The 14,481-nt window shown below is 47.1% G+C and overlaps 1 protein-coding gene across 1 annotated transcript; it reads right to left on the bottom strand.

Annotated features, from left to right (window-relative positions):
* Positions 1-13,669: 13,669 nt before the first annotated feature.
* On the bottom strand, positions 13,670-14,061 carry LOC147096036 (histone H4-like). Its single transcript, XM_085974058.1, has one exon. It carries the CDS (start codon positions 14,058-14,060, stop codon positions 13,749-13,751), a length of 312 nt encoding a protein of 103 aa, XP_085830184.1. The 5' UTR covers position 14,061; the 3' UTR covers positions 13,670-13,748.
* Positions 14,062-14,481: the final 420 nt, after the last annotated feature.

Below are 14,481 nucleotides of genomic sequence, written 5' to 3'. Positions count from 1 at the left end.
TAATGACCAGATCATCTGTTCTTCAGTGATGTTGATTGAGGGATTAATATTGGCCCCAAGACACCGGGGATAACTCTGCCCCCGCCCCGCCCTTCTTCGAAATAGTGGCCGCGGGATCTTTTACGTCAACCTGAGAGGGCAGAGAAGCCTCGGTTTAACGTCTCATCCGAAGTGCGGCACCTACGACAGTGTAGCGCTCCAACAGCACTGCACTGGAGTGTCGGCCTGGATTTTTATGCTCAAGTCCCTGGAGTGGGACTTGAACCCACAACCTTCTCAGAGGGTGCTGCCAACTGAGCCACTGGCTGACGCAGACTTAATAAATGTCTACGCCAGGGTTGTTAATTCCAAGAATGGGATGCTCTATTTTAAAATGTAGTTGTGTTGAATGCTTTTTGAGACCAAATACTAGGTTTTCTCAACATGTCTATCTTTTTATTTCATTTTAAATACTTTTCAATAACAACCCAATTTGACAAAAACTTTAAATTGAATTTCTAGCGGAATTGATATGCTATTTCCTTTGCAACAACAAATGGCGGCTATTGCTTACAGAAATCTTCCAATTAATAGGCCATCGTCCGTTACTTTATGTAGGCTTCAACCTGGGATGTAGAGGTTGTTTAGAGTGATGGCTTCAAAGCCCGTCCACATTTAGCAGTCAGCTCTCACCCATGGCTTACAAAAGCTGCCTGTGTAGCGGTGGCGGCCACACCCTGCCAACTATCTTTATTTGGGCAATTTTAACCGAACTCGCTGTGCGGGAAACTCATGGGTCGTGTGTAACATCGGTCTTACACCCTGCCCAATATTACTCTCGGTTGACTTCAATGACGGGTTAGTTTAGAATTGCCCCGCCCAATGTCAGTCACTTCAATGGAGTTGAACAGTGGGCGGGGTGTATTGCAGGCGGCCAATGTGATTCAGCCCGTTGTGTGCTCCCGCCCAAAGACACATTTCAATCCATGAATGGACGAAAATCACTGGAAAGTTCAAACCAAATGGTTTAGAGGGGAAGTTAAACCCAGTATATACGGATTGGAATCAGGATCTGGTTAACCCTCTCGAAGCTTGTGCTTATGTGAAGGAGCAAGGAAACTCTCTGGTGTAGACAGATAAATGCCCTGGTCTGAGTACAGTCTGTGGGGCAGCCTATATCTTCACATCCAAAAAGACACACACACACCGGCTGATTAGATTGCAGCTATCGGGAAAGGTTGAACAGGTTGGGTCTTAGTGGTGACCTGATAGAGGTCTTTAAAATTATGAATGGGTTGGACAGGGTAGATGTGGAGAGAATGTTTCCACTTGTGGGAGGATCCAGAACTAGGGGCTATAAATCCAATAGGGGAATAAGGAGAAATGTCTTTAGAATGTGGAACTCACTACCACAGGAAGTGGTTGAGGCGAATAGCTTAGATGCTTTCAAAAGGAAACTTGACGAGTACGTGAGAGAAAGGGGAATAGAAAGATATGCTGAAAGGCTGAGATGAGGTAGGTGGAATGGGAGGAGACTCGTGTGGAGTATAAACACCAGCACAGACGAGCTGGGCCGAACGGCCTGTTTCTGTGCTGTATGTTCTATGTAAGTCACTACCCACTGTGAAAAGATCTGTTGCCATTACCATAGGTCTTTCCATGTTGGTAATGAACGATTGATTTCAGGATCGTGATATTAGGGCCATTTCAGGGTGCACATGTTGAGCAGTAATTGCATCATATGCACATCGATTCTGTCCAACGCAGCCAATGACCTGGTTAGAAACGTTTGCTGATGAATTTATCTAATCCTGGGATGCCAACTACCATGCACAGGAGTTCACTGTTTAAAGTATTTGAGCTGGGTCAATGCATATGCTGCATATGTGACTGCACACATCTTGGCCCTTGAGCATGAAAGTACCACAATACCAATTTCAGTGATATTTTCATTGTATCTCCAGTATGTAATGACATCGAGAATAAAACATGATGGGATAGATCTTAGCTGTGTGCGATAGTGTGAAGCAGGAGATAGCGAGTCGGGAGCCCGTTTTACATTTCTCCTGATTGACTTCAATGGAAATAAAACTCAGGAGAGATGTAAAACGGGCTGCCCACTCGTTATCACCCATATTACTCTATCGCACAAAGTCAAGATCTACCCCATAGGTTTATATGGTTAAGCAAATGACTCTTAAATGATCTTTAAGATTCTCCCCTAACCTTGCCTCTTATTTCAAGTCTTTTTGGGGAGTCTTCAATTGTAAAATCAGTTACGTCATGTAATGAAATCCCTCAAGAAAAATAATATTCCACATGCCATGTGTCGCTAACAATTAATGGCAGATTACAACATTACAAGTGACTCCACTTCAAAAGTCCTTCATTGGCTGTAAAGCGTTGAGACGTCCGGTGGTCGTGAAAGGCGCTGTATAGATGCAAGTTTTTCTTTCTTTCAGATGGATCATTAGTAGCTAAATTGACGTGTTATTGAGTGCACCAAATTTTGGCAAATGATCATATCCGTTCAGCAAGTTTGAACTTAACTGGAAACAACTGTGAGATGTATCCATACTATTCAAAACCTGCAAGCTCAAGAAGAACATTGAAGAATTAATTCTGCACTTACAATGGAGTTTGTCACTTAATATGGAGTCCAATTTTTCACCCCACAGCTTCAACATCTCAGCCTTCGCTTAGCTGAGAGACTTGCATTTATACAGCGCTGTTCACGATCTCAATGAAGTACTATTTAAAGTGTGGTCACTGTTGTAATGTAGGAAACGCGGCAGCCAATTTGCGCACAGCAAGCTCCCACAAACCACAAATGTGACAATGACCAGATAATCTGTTTTTGTTATGTTGATTGAGGGATAACTATTGGCCAGGACTCCCTCTTGATAACTCCACCTGCTCTTCTTCGAAATGAGTGCCATGGATCTTTTACGTACACCTGCGAGAGCAGACGGGACCTCGGTTTAACGCCTCATCCCTCAGCACTGCACTGGGAGTGTCAGCTTAGATTTTTGTGCTCAAGCCCCTGGAGTGGGGACTATGAACCCACAACCTTCAGAAACTCAGAGGCGAGAGAGAGCGCCACCCACCGAGCCACTGGCTAACATGCAAGTGGGACTAGCCGAAGACACTTGCAAGAGAACCCCAGCCTCTCCAGTCTATCCACGTAACTGAAGTCCCTTAATCCCTGGAACCATTCTTGTAAATCTTTTCTGCACGCTGTCTAAAGCCTTTACATCCTTCCTAAAATGCGGTGCCCAGAATTGGACACAATACTCCAGGTGAGGCCGAACCAGTGTTTTTATAAAGGCCTCCTTCTGTGGTGTAACCGTTCTATGTGGCCGGATGTCCAATTTTGTTGATAATCACGTCCCCCCCTCCCCACCCCGCCTCCAAGGAAGTGAAGCGCCTTGGGGCGTGAAAGGCGCTGTGGAAATGCATGCTTTTGTTGTTGTTGCTATCATTTGTGAAGAGGGGGCGGGGCTTCCTGGGCGGGGGGCGGGGGGCGTGGCCAAGCGGCAGGTTGACTCGACCTCGTCCGCCTTCTGCCCTTATAAACAAAGTCGCCGCCGCGGCTCCGCCACAAGTTTGCGCGACGTCCGTCAGCGTGGACTTGCCCGATGGCCGAGACCGGTCCTGTTAAAGCGGATGTCCCCGCACCCGCTCCTCCTGATGCCGCCGCCAAGAAGAAGGCCGCCTACCGGCCGCAGAAAGGAGGCGGCGCCGCCGCGGTGGCCGAGCAGATCCTGGAGGCGGTGGCTGCCACCAAGGAGCGCCAGGCGGCCCCCAAGCTGGGCGCCCTGAAGAAAACCATCTCGGCCTCCGGCTACGAGCCGGAGAAAGGCGCCGTCGTCCGGCCCAACCAGTCGGCCGGCACCTTGGCCAACAAGGGATCGCCAGTGGAGAGCCGCGCCGGCACCTCCTCGGCCTCCCTGCACCCGGACCGAAAGGAGGAGGAGGGCGAGGAAGGAGAGGCTGAGGACGGGGCCGAAGGAGGCGCCGAGAGGAAACCGGCCGTCAAGAAACCAGCCCGCAAGAGGGCGGCGGCGGCCAAACCTGCTGCCCACAAACGCGCCAAGAAGTCGGCGGCGGCCAAGAGCCCCCGGAAGCCCAAGCCCAGAAAAGCCCCCAAGCGGCCCGCAGCCTCCCGGACTGTGGGACGTAAGCGACGGGCCCCGAAGAGGAGGTAGACGGGGCAGGAGCGGCGAACCGCCTTAACACTAAATAAAAGGCTCTTTTCAGAGCCACTCAGATTCACAAAATAAGGAGCTAAAGACCATTGTTGACAAATACGACTTTGTGCAATGTTGTAGAACGGGCGATAGCGGACCCGCAGCCCAATTTACATCTCCCAAATATAATTTCTATTATTTCAAATAGTAAGACCACACCCAGCTGACCAAAACAAAAATAAACTTACTCAAATAAACGAAGTAAAATGTGCCATAAATATAAACAGAACCTACTGGTTATAGCGTTTTCTGTTTGTATTTGAGATTTCCAGCATCAGCAGTATTTTGGTCATTCGTAGCAAAATGAATGAATTTGCATTGGCCAGGAGTTTTATTTGGAGCGGCGAACCGTCTGAACACAAAAGGCCCTTTTCAGAGCCACTCATATTTTCAAAATGAGCTAAAGGCAGAGAGTGAGTTCCACCCCTCGATTCTCACCTGAACTGGATCACATTTTGTTGACTGGGTCTAGTGATTCATGAAACTCTATAACCACAAATGTAAACAGAAAATGCTGGAAATTGCAAGATCTGAGTATTTCCAGCATTTTCTGTTTTTATTTCCGGCATCCGCGGTATTTTGCACTGATGTGACCAAATGTATTCAGCATTTACTTGGGAAGATAGTTTGAAAAGAAAAATAGAAGTCTTAGGGGTAGGAATTCGACTCGGGCGGTATCAGATCGGCCGCCCTTTGAACGCAGCGCTGATACTGATTGACTGCAATGGACTGAATATCACAGAATCACAGAATCACAGAAACCCCACAGTGCAGATAGAGGCCATTTTGGCCCATCGAGCCTGCACCGCACATATCCCACCCGATCCCCGTAACCCCACGTATTTAATCCCCCTAACACTAAGGGTCAATTTATCATAGCCAATCAACCTAAACCCGCACATCTTTGGACTACGAATTTATATAGCACCTTTCACAACCTTTTTTTTAAATTGTTTTTATGGGACGTGGGCGTCGTTGGCAAGGCCAGCATCTATTGCCCATCCCTAATTGCCCTTGAGAAGGTGGTGGTGAGCCGCCTTCTTGAACTGCTGCCGTCCGTGTGGTGAAGGTACTCCCACAGTACTGTTAGGGAGGGAGTTCCAGGATTTTGACCCAGCGATGATGAAGGAACGACGATATACTTCTAAGTCAGGATGATGTGTGACTTGGAGGGGAACTGGGAGGTGGTGGTGTTCCCATGCACCTGCTGCCCTTGTCCTTCTAGGTGGAAGAGGTTGCGGGTTTGGGAGGTGCTGCAGAAGAAGCCTTGGCGAGTTGCTGCAGTGCATCTTGTAGATGGTACACACTGCAGCCACGGTGTGCCGGTGGTGGAGGGAGCGGATGTTTAAGGTGGTAGATGGGGTGCCAATCATGCGGCTGCTTTGTCCTGGATGGTTTCGAGCTTCTTGAGTGCTGTTGGAGCTGCACTCATCCAGGCAAGTGGAGAGTACTCCATCACACTCCTTACTTGTGACTTCTGCTCTTGTTGCCACAGTATTTATGGACAATGGTGACCCCCAGGATGTTGATTGTGGGGGATTCGGTAATGGTAATGCCATTGAATGTCAAGGGGTGGTGTTTAGATGCTCGCTTTTTGGAGATAGTCATTGTCTAGCAGTTCTGTGGCTCGAATGTTACCTGCCACTTATCAACCAATGCTTGAATGTCGTTCAGGTCTTGTTGCACGCGGGCATGGACTGCTTTATTATCTGAGGAGTTGCGAATGGCACGGAACACTGTGCAATCATCAGCGAACATCCCCACTTCTGACCTTATGTTGGAGGGAAGGTCATTGATGAAGCAGCTGAAGATGATTGGGCCTAGGAAACTGCGCTGAGGAACCCCTGCAGCGATGTCCTGGGGCTGTGATGATGACCTTAAATCACCACAACCATCCTCCTTTGTGCTAGGTCTGAGTCCAGCCAGTGGAGAGTTTTTTCCCCCGGTTCCCGTTGACTTCAGTTTTACTGGGGCTCCTTGATGCCACACTCGGTCAAATACTGCCTTGATGTCAAGGGCAGTCACTCTCACCTCACCTCTGGAATTCAGCTCCTTTTGTCCATGTTTGGACCAAGGCTGTAACGAAGTCGGCAGCCGAGTGGTCTTGCTCTTTTTGATTGAACAAATTAACTGTAAATTAATAAAAATTTAAATAAATCTTAACAAATTAAATTAAAATTGCATTGGCCGGGAGTGATGAAGCACTCCAGTTCCCGTGGCGCCCACCAGTCGCAGAAGGCCTTGAGCGTGCCGGCGGACACTGTGTGCTCCATCTCCAGCGCCTGACCCCCTCGACCACCCGCTGCCTGGACCTGTTTATGGTTACCTTCGTCAGGCACAGGAGCAGTCCTACGAGGTCCTCTGATCTGCCCGCTCCCCCCTGCCAAAGGGTGACCAAAGATCAGGAGCGTGAGACTGAAGTGCAGCCAGAAATCGAGGAGCAGCCCCTTCAAATAGTGGAACAGAGGCTGCAACCTCTCACATTCGGTATAAACGTGGAACACGGACTCCTCTCGGCCGCAGAAAAGGCAGGCGGCCTGGGAGTCCGTGAAGCTGTTTAAAAGCTTATTACACGGGACTGCTCCATGCAACACCCTCCAGGCCAAGTCCCCAATAGAAAAAGGGAGGACTTCCCCCTTAGAGAGCCCCCCATTGGGGACCTCCGCCTCCGCCAAGCGGCGTGTCCAGATGGCAGACGAAGATGGCAAAGTGGAGAGTGTGCAGGAGCAGCCTGTACAGGAAACCTCTCCGCGCGGAGCTAAAAGGCATGGAGGGCATTTCCCCGAGATGGCTCAAGTTGTGAGGTGCCGGCTCCTGAGAGGGGTTTCGGGGCCGGGCGCTGATGAGGAATTCCATCCGAACGGGGGTCAGTTCGGATGGGATCGCCCCTCATACTTGAGCCTCCTCGATACGCCTAGTGGAGTCGGGGCCCAGTGCCACTTTCAGTGACTCGATGGCTTTGGCCACGAGCCAGATTTTGGCCCAGAACAGGCGCTGCACCAGCTCCTCTGCCATCGAGCAGGTCCCCGACTCTGGTCACCGGCCGAGTGGCCTTGGTGGAATCCAAACTGGGAATCAGTGAGCACGTTATTGGTGAGTGCCGCTTGATAGCACTGTCGATTACACCTTCCATCACTTTGCTGATGATTGAGAGTAGACTGATGGGGCACTAATTGGCCAGGTTGTATTTGTCCTGCGCTTTGTGGACAGGACACGCCTGGGCAGTTTTCCACATTGTCGGATTGATGCCAGTGTTTTAGCTGTACTGGAACAGCATGGCTAGAGGCGTGACTAGTTCTAGAGCACAAGTCTTCAGCACGACAGCCGGGATGTTGTCAGAGAAAGTCCCAATATCTAATAATTAAAATTATAACTAAAATAAATCATAATTTATGGTACTTGGTTCCAAATCTGGTACTGATTTCTTCCAGTGAATCATCTTTAACCTACTATTCTATGAAACTTTACAGGGACAATATTATCTTAATGTGGGAATATTCTTTTAAAAAGTGAGTTTGGAATATTGGGCACTGCTGCAAGATTATTGACTTATAATCACGGGAAAATAACCCTTTTTGTTCAAATTTTCAAACATCCTCCAGCATGAAATGGGTCCATTCTTAAAATGTGCTTTTTTATTTTACAAATCAACCCATTGAGATAATTTTCTCCATCATATGTTTAGTTCATGAAAGTACAATTGGAACCTACAGTTATGCTGCATTGTTTTTCTTCGTCATTTTTCTGAATTGCTTGTTTGAAATGTCAAGATTCCTGAAAACCGAGAGTAGGTAGACTAATGTCTCAACATTTGCTCGCTAGTCAAATGTTAAGGAGACAGACTTGCATTTATATAGCACCTTTCACATCCTCAGGATGCCCCAAAGCACTTTACAGCCAATGAAGTACTTTTGAAGTGGAGTCACTGTTGTAATGTAGGAAACGCGGCAACCAATTTGCGCACAGCAAGCTCCCGCAAACAGCAGTGTGATAATGACCAGATAATCTATCTTAGCGATGTTGATTAAAGGCTCAATATTGGCCAGGACTCACCTGCTCTTCTTCAAAATTATTCCCATGGGATCTTTCATACCAATCCGAGAGAGCAGACAGGGCCTCAGTTTAACGTCTCATCGTAAAGATGGCACCTCTGACAGTGCAGCGCTCCCTCAGTACTGCACTAGAGTGTCAGCCTGGATTTTTGTATTCACGTCTCGTGGAGTGGGACATGAACCCACAACCTTCTGACTCTGAGGCAAGAGTGCTACCCACTGAGCCACAGCTGGGTGAGGGAGATCAAAGGGCCGGGGTTAGGTGACCTTTGGTGAAGAATAACAAGGTTTTTTCAAGAAGGTTGAAGGGACATTATGCGTAACAGGGAGAGGAAAACACCTTAGGTAGAAAATGCTGGGCTTATTCAGCGGTTCTGCTAGTGCCTGAGAGAAGACAGGGTTAAACAGTCACTTTCTTTTTCAAAGTAGCAATAATCTGGCATCTGAAGGGCCTGGGATGTTTCTCTAAGTTAAAGGCACTGGAGGTCGATGATCAGCCATGGTATTATTGAATGGCAGAGCAGGCTCGAGGGGCCATATGCCCTACTCCTGCTCTTACATCTTATGTCCTTATATAAATGCAAGCTGTTCTTATGTCAGCTGTAACTCAGTGGGTAGCACACTTGCCTCTGAGTCATGAAGGTTGTGATTCAAATCCCACTCCAGAAACTTGAGCACATAAGTCTAGGCTGATGCTCCAGTGTAGTACTGAGGGAGTGCTGCACTGTCAGAGGTGTTGTCTTTCAGATAAGACATTAAAGTGAAGCCCCATCTGCTCTCTCAGGTAGATGTAAAAGATCACAGGCACTGTTTCCAAGAAGAGCAGGGGAGTTCTCCCCAGTGTCCTAGGCCAATATTTACCCCTCAATCAACATCCCTACAACAGATTTTAAGAGGGGAAAGGGAGGAGGGGAGGAAATAACAAAAGGGAAGGTCTGTGATAGGATGGAAAGTAGGAGAGATTAAATGACAAAAGATGTGATGGTGCAAGGCAAACAGATGGTACTGGGACAAGTAAAGGAACCAAAGATGACTCTAGATGAGGTGTGAATGGCAATGGGAGAATGATCGGCAGCTGCCATGTGAAAAAATAGGGGCAGAGGTTATGGTCAGAAATTGTTGAACTCAATGTTGACTCCAGAAGGCTGTAAAAAGTGTCTAAAATAATTCTTTCACAAGACAGCTGTTGATGATTCTGCCATTGCCATTTACACCTCATCTAGACTCATCTTTTGTTTCTTAACTTGTCCCATTACCATCCCCTTTTGTCTTTTAATCTCTCTTGCCTTCCAGCCTATCACAAGCTTTCCCTTTTTTCTTTCCTCCCCTCCTTCCCTGCCCCACACTTGCTTAAAATCCTGTTACATCTCTAACTTTTTCCAGTTCTTATGAAGGGTCACCGATCTGAAATGTTAACTGTTTCTCTCTACAGATGCTGCCTGATCTACTGATTATTTCCAGCATTTTCTGTTTTTATTTCAGATTTTGCTTTTGTTTATGAAAATGCGAGTTGTTATACACACACCTTTCACTTTCTCAGGATGTCCCAAAGTGCCAATTTTGAAATGCAGTCTTGTAAACACAGCAGCCAACGTCACATCAAAGGTCTGTGATAGGATGGAAAGTAGGAGAGATTAAATGACAAAAGATGTGATGGTGCAAGGCAAACAGATGGTACTGGGACAAGTGGCTAAAGGGATGGTGCAGGGGGGAGGGCTTTAGTTTCCTGGATCACTGGGTCTGCTTCTGGGAAAGGTGGGACTTGTACAAGTCGGACGGTTTACACCTGAACCAGAGGGGAACCAATATCCTTGCGGGGAGGTTTGCTAGCACTGCTGGGGGGGGTTTAAACTAACTTGGCAGGGGGATGGGGTACAGAGTGGAGCTATAGTAGGGGGTGATTTACAGCCAAATACAGAGGGAAAAACAAGTCAGCTGGGAAGGCAAAGCAAATATGTGAAGGCAAAAGAGAATATGGCAGGGCTGGAAGGCATTTATTTTAATGCAAGGAGTCTTGCAAATAAGGTGGATGAACTGAAGTTGTTGTTGAACACATGGGAGTACGATATTGTTGCTATCACGGAGACATGGTTGAGGGAGGGTCAGGACTGGCAGCTCAATATTCCGGGGTATAGAATCTTCAGGCGAGACAGAGGGGGGTGTAAAAGGGGAGGGGGTGTTGCAATATTAATTAAGGAGTCAATTACTGCTGTAAGGAGGGATGATATATTAGCGGGTTCCTCTAATGAGGCCATATGGGTAGAACTTAAAAACAAAAAGGGGGCAAGCACTTTGCTGGGAGTGTACTATAGGCCCCCAAACAGTCAGGGGGAGATAGAGGAACAGATATGTAGGCAAATCTCAGAAAAGTGCGAAAATAATAGGGTAATAATAGTGGGGGATTTCAACTTCCCCAATATAAATTGGGATAGTCAGAGTGTGAAAGGCTTAGAGGGTGCAGAATTCTTAAAGTGCATCGAGGAGAGCTTTTTGAGCCAACATGTAGAAAGTCCTACAAGAGAGGGGGCGGTACTGGACCTAATTCTGGGGAATGTAGCAGGGCAAGTGGTGGAAGTGTCAGTAGGAGAGCATTTTGGCGACAGTGACCACAATTCGGTGAGATTTAAGGTGGTCATGGAAAAAGACAAAGACGGCCCGGAAATAAGGGTTCTAAATTGGGGGAAGGCCGATTTTAATATGATAAGGCAGGATCTGGCCAAATTGGACTGGGAGCAGCTACTTATAGGAAAATCCACATCAAAACAGTGGGAGACTTTCAGAAGGGAAATAGAGAGAGTACAACGCCAACATGTTCCTGTAAAGGTCAAGGGTGGGACCAACAAGCAAAGGGAACCTTGGATGACAAGGGATATACAAAAATGCATTAGAAATAAAAGGGGGGCTTTTGGCAGTTACAAAAGACTAAAGACGGAAGTAGCCCTAGAGGAGTATAAAAAATGCAGGGGCATACTTAAAAAAGAAATTAGGAGGGCGAGGAGGGGCCATGAAATAACACTGGCGAGCAAAATAAAGGAAAATCCTAAGATGTTTTATAAGTATATTAAGGGCAAGAGGATAACCAGGGAAAGGGTAGGGCCCATTAGGGACCAAAGTGGCAATCTGTGTGTAGAGCCAGATGATGTAGGCGGGGTTTTAAATGAATTTTTTGCATCTGTGTTCACTATGGAGAAAGACGATGCAGACATAGAAATCGGGCAAGGGGGCTGTGACATACTTGAACATATTAGCATCGAGAGGGAGGAGGTGCTAGCGGTTTTAGCAGGCCAAAAAGTGGATAAATCCCCAGGCCCAGACGAGATGTATCCCAGGCTGCTGTGGGAGGCAAAGGAGGAGATTGCAGGGGCTCTGACACAAATTTTCAGAACCTCTCTGGCCACAGGGGATGTACCAGAGGACTGGAGAACAGCTAACGTAGTACCATTATTCAAGAAGGGTAGCAGGGATAAACCAGGGAATTACAGGCCAGTGAGCCTAACATCTGTGGTAGGGAAATTATTGGAAAAAATTCTGAGGGACAAAATTAGTCTCCACTTGGAGAGGCAAGGATTAATCGGGGATAGTCAGCATGGCTTTGTCAAGGGTAAATCATGTCTGACAAATCTGATTGAATTTTTCGAGGGGGTGACTAGGGGGGTGGATGAGGGAAATGCTGTGGATGTGGTTTACATGGACTTCAGTAAAGCTTTTGACAAAGTCCCGCATAGGAGACTGGTCAAGAAGATAAGAGCCCATGGGATCCAGGGTGCCTTGGCGCGTTGGATCATAAACTGGCTGAGTGGCAGGAGGCAGAGGGTGATGGTCGAAGGTTGCTTTTGTGACTGGAAGCCTGTGTCCAGTGGGGTACCTCAGGGATCGGTGCTGGGTCCCTTGTTGTTTGTGATCTACATAAATGATTTGGATGAGAATGTAAAAGGTATGATCAGTAAGTTCGCAGATGACACGAAAATTGGTGGGGTGGTAAATTGTGAGGAGGAAAGCCTCAGGCTACAGGACGATATAAACGGGTTGGTCAGATGGGCGGAAAAGTGGCAAATGGAATTTAACCCTGAAAAGTGCGAGGTGATGCATTTTGGACGGACAAATAAGGCAAGGGAATACACAATGAGTGGTAGGACCCTAGGAAGTACAGAGGGTCAGAGGGACCTTGGTGTACATGTACATAGATCCCTGAAGGCAGCGGAACAGGTAGATAAGGTGGTTAAAAAGGCATATGGGATACTTGCCTTCATTAGCCGAGGCATAGAATATAAGAGCAGGGAGGTTATGATGGAGCTGTACAAAACGCTGGTGAGGCCACAGCTGGAGTACTGTGTGCAGTTCTGGTCGCCTCACTATAGGAAGGATGTGATTGCTTTGGAGAGGGTGCAGAGAAGATTCACCAGGATGTTACCTGGGATGGAGCGCCTCAGCTATGAAGAGAGGCTGGACAGGCTGGGGTTGTTTTCCTTGGAGCAAAGAAGGCTGAGGGGGGACCTGATTGAGGTGTACAAAATGATGAGGGGCATAGATAGGGTAGACAAAGAGGAACTTTTCCCCTTAGTAGGGGGGTCAATAACAAGGGGGCATAGATTCAGGGTAAGGGGCAGGAGATTTAGAGGGGATTTGAGGAGGAACTTTTTCACCCAGAGGGTGGTTGGAATGTGGAACTCAATGCCTGAAAGGGTGGTAGAGGCAGGAACCCTCACAACATTCAAGAAGCATTTGGATGAGCACTTGAAATGCCATTGCATACAAGGCTATGGACCAAATGCTGGAAAATGGGATTAGACTGGACAGGGATGGATGGGCGGCGCAGACACGATGGGCCGAAGGGCCTCTTTCTGTGCTGTAAAACTCTATGACTCTATGACTGTCTCACAGACAACAATGAGATAATGGAGCAGTTAATCGGGTTTTGAAAGTGCTGTTTGAAGAATCGAGTTTGCCAGGACACCAGAAAACTCCTGCTCTTTTTTGAACGGGGCCATGGGACCTTCTGCGTTCACACGAGAGAGAAGGTCCTTAATTTAAAAAAAACCGTTGAAATAATCTAATTAATTAAAGACCTGCAGAAGACAAACACATCTCCGATCTTGACTCTAGTGTCAAAGCTTTGGTACAATTTTATCAGATCGCACTCAAGTGTAACCCTGCACCCCTTGATGTTGCTGGAGTCGATGTGGTGCTGATTCTGCAGGAAGAGAACCAGTTAAAACCTGCTTCAGGCCAGCTGGGGTTTTTCTGACCATTAACGTTAATGGGCGAAAACTCATTGAAAGTAAATGGGCGAAAACTCATTGAAAGTAAATCTAAAGAAATCAAACTTTTCAAAGCCACCCAAATGTTACATTATACATTATGTATCGCATCCCCTACTCGTAAATAACCAGTTATACACCTTTCAAATATTTTGGTGGCTCTTAAAAGAACCTTTGGTTTGTAAATCACGGTTATTTCTCAACTATCTTCAACCACCGAACCCATAGAGGGTGCGTCCCTGGCGTTTCAGCGCGTACACCACGTCCATGGCCGTCACCGTCTTGCGCTTGGCGTGTTCCGTGTAGGTGACCGAGTCCCTGATGACATTCTCGAGAAAGACCTTCAAAACTCCGCGGACCTCCTCATAGATCAAACCTGAGATTCGCTTGACACCCCCACGGCGAGCCAGGCGACGAATAGCTGGTTTAGTTATACCCTGGATGTTATCGCGGAGCACTTTACGATGCCGCTTAGCTCCGCCTTTGCCCAGTCCCTTACCACCCTTCCCTCTGCCTGACATGCTTCAGAGTCACTGCTTAAATAACCAAACACCCGCCCGCTGCCCTTTTATATACAGTGTGAGCGGACCTGGGTGAAGATGCGCGGAAGGGGCGTCGTCGGCGTTCATCACGTGACTTCATTTCCGCCACCCATCCATTTCAAACCAATCTATCCGAATGTAAATTAAAATGTAAGGCAAAACTGGGTACGAAAAAGGAAAACATGTTCCTTTGTGCTTATATGTTGTTTCTGCAATTAATTTATGAATTAATTAAAACAAAAAATCGTTTCTGTTGAACTATCATAAGTTATTTCAAGTAACCTTCAATTACATGGGAGATAAACGAATCATTCTTGGGAACCAAGTATATTCACTTTATCTATTAAAAATTAATTTAATTTCGATTGAATTGCACTAACACTGGGACCAAGCTCACTGC

This window comes from Somniosus microcephalus, unplaced genomic scaffold (genome assembly GCF_052327205.1).
Source record: "Somniosus microcephalus isolate GS21.2 unplaced genomic scaffold, FLI_Smic_1.0 unresolved_chr1, whole genome shotgun sequence".
Taxonomy (NCBI): Eukaryota; Metazoa; Chordata; class Chondrichthyes; order Squaliformes; family Somniosidae; genus Somniosus; species Somniosus microcephalus.
This window is presented reverse-complemented; position numbering and strand designations above follow the sequence as displayed.

Excerpts from the sequence above, each read along its gene's own strand:
- LOC147096036 (XM_085974058.1), bottom strand. The coding sequence starts at position 14,060 with ATGTCAGGCAGAGGGAAGGGTGGTAAGGGACTGGGCAAAGGCGGAGCT.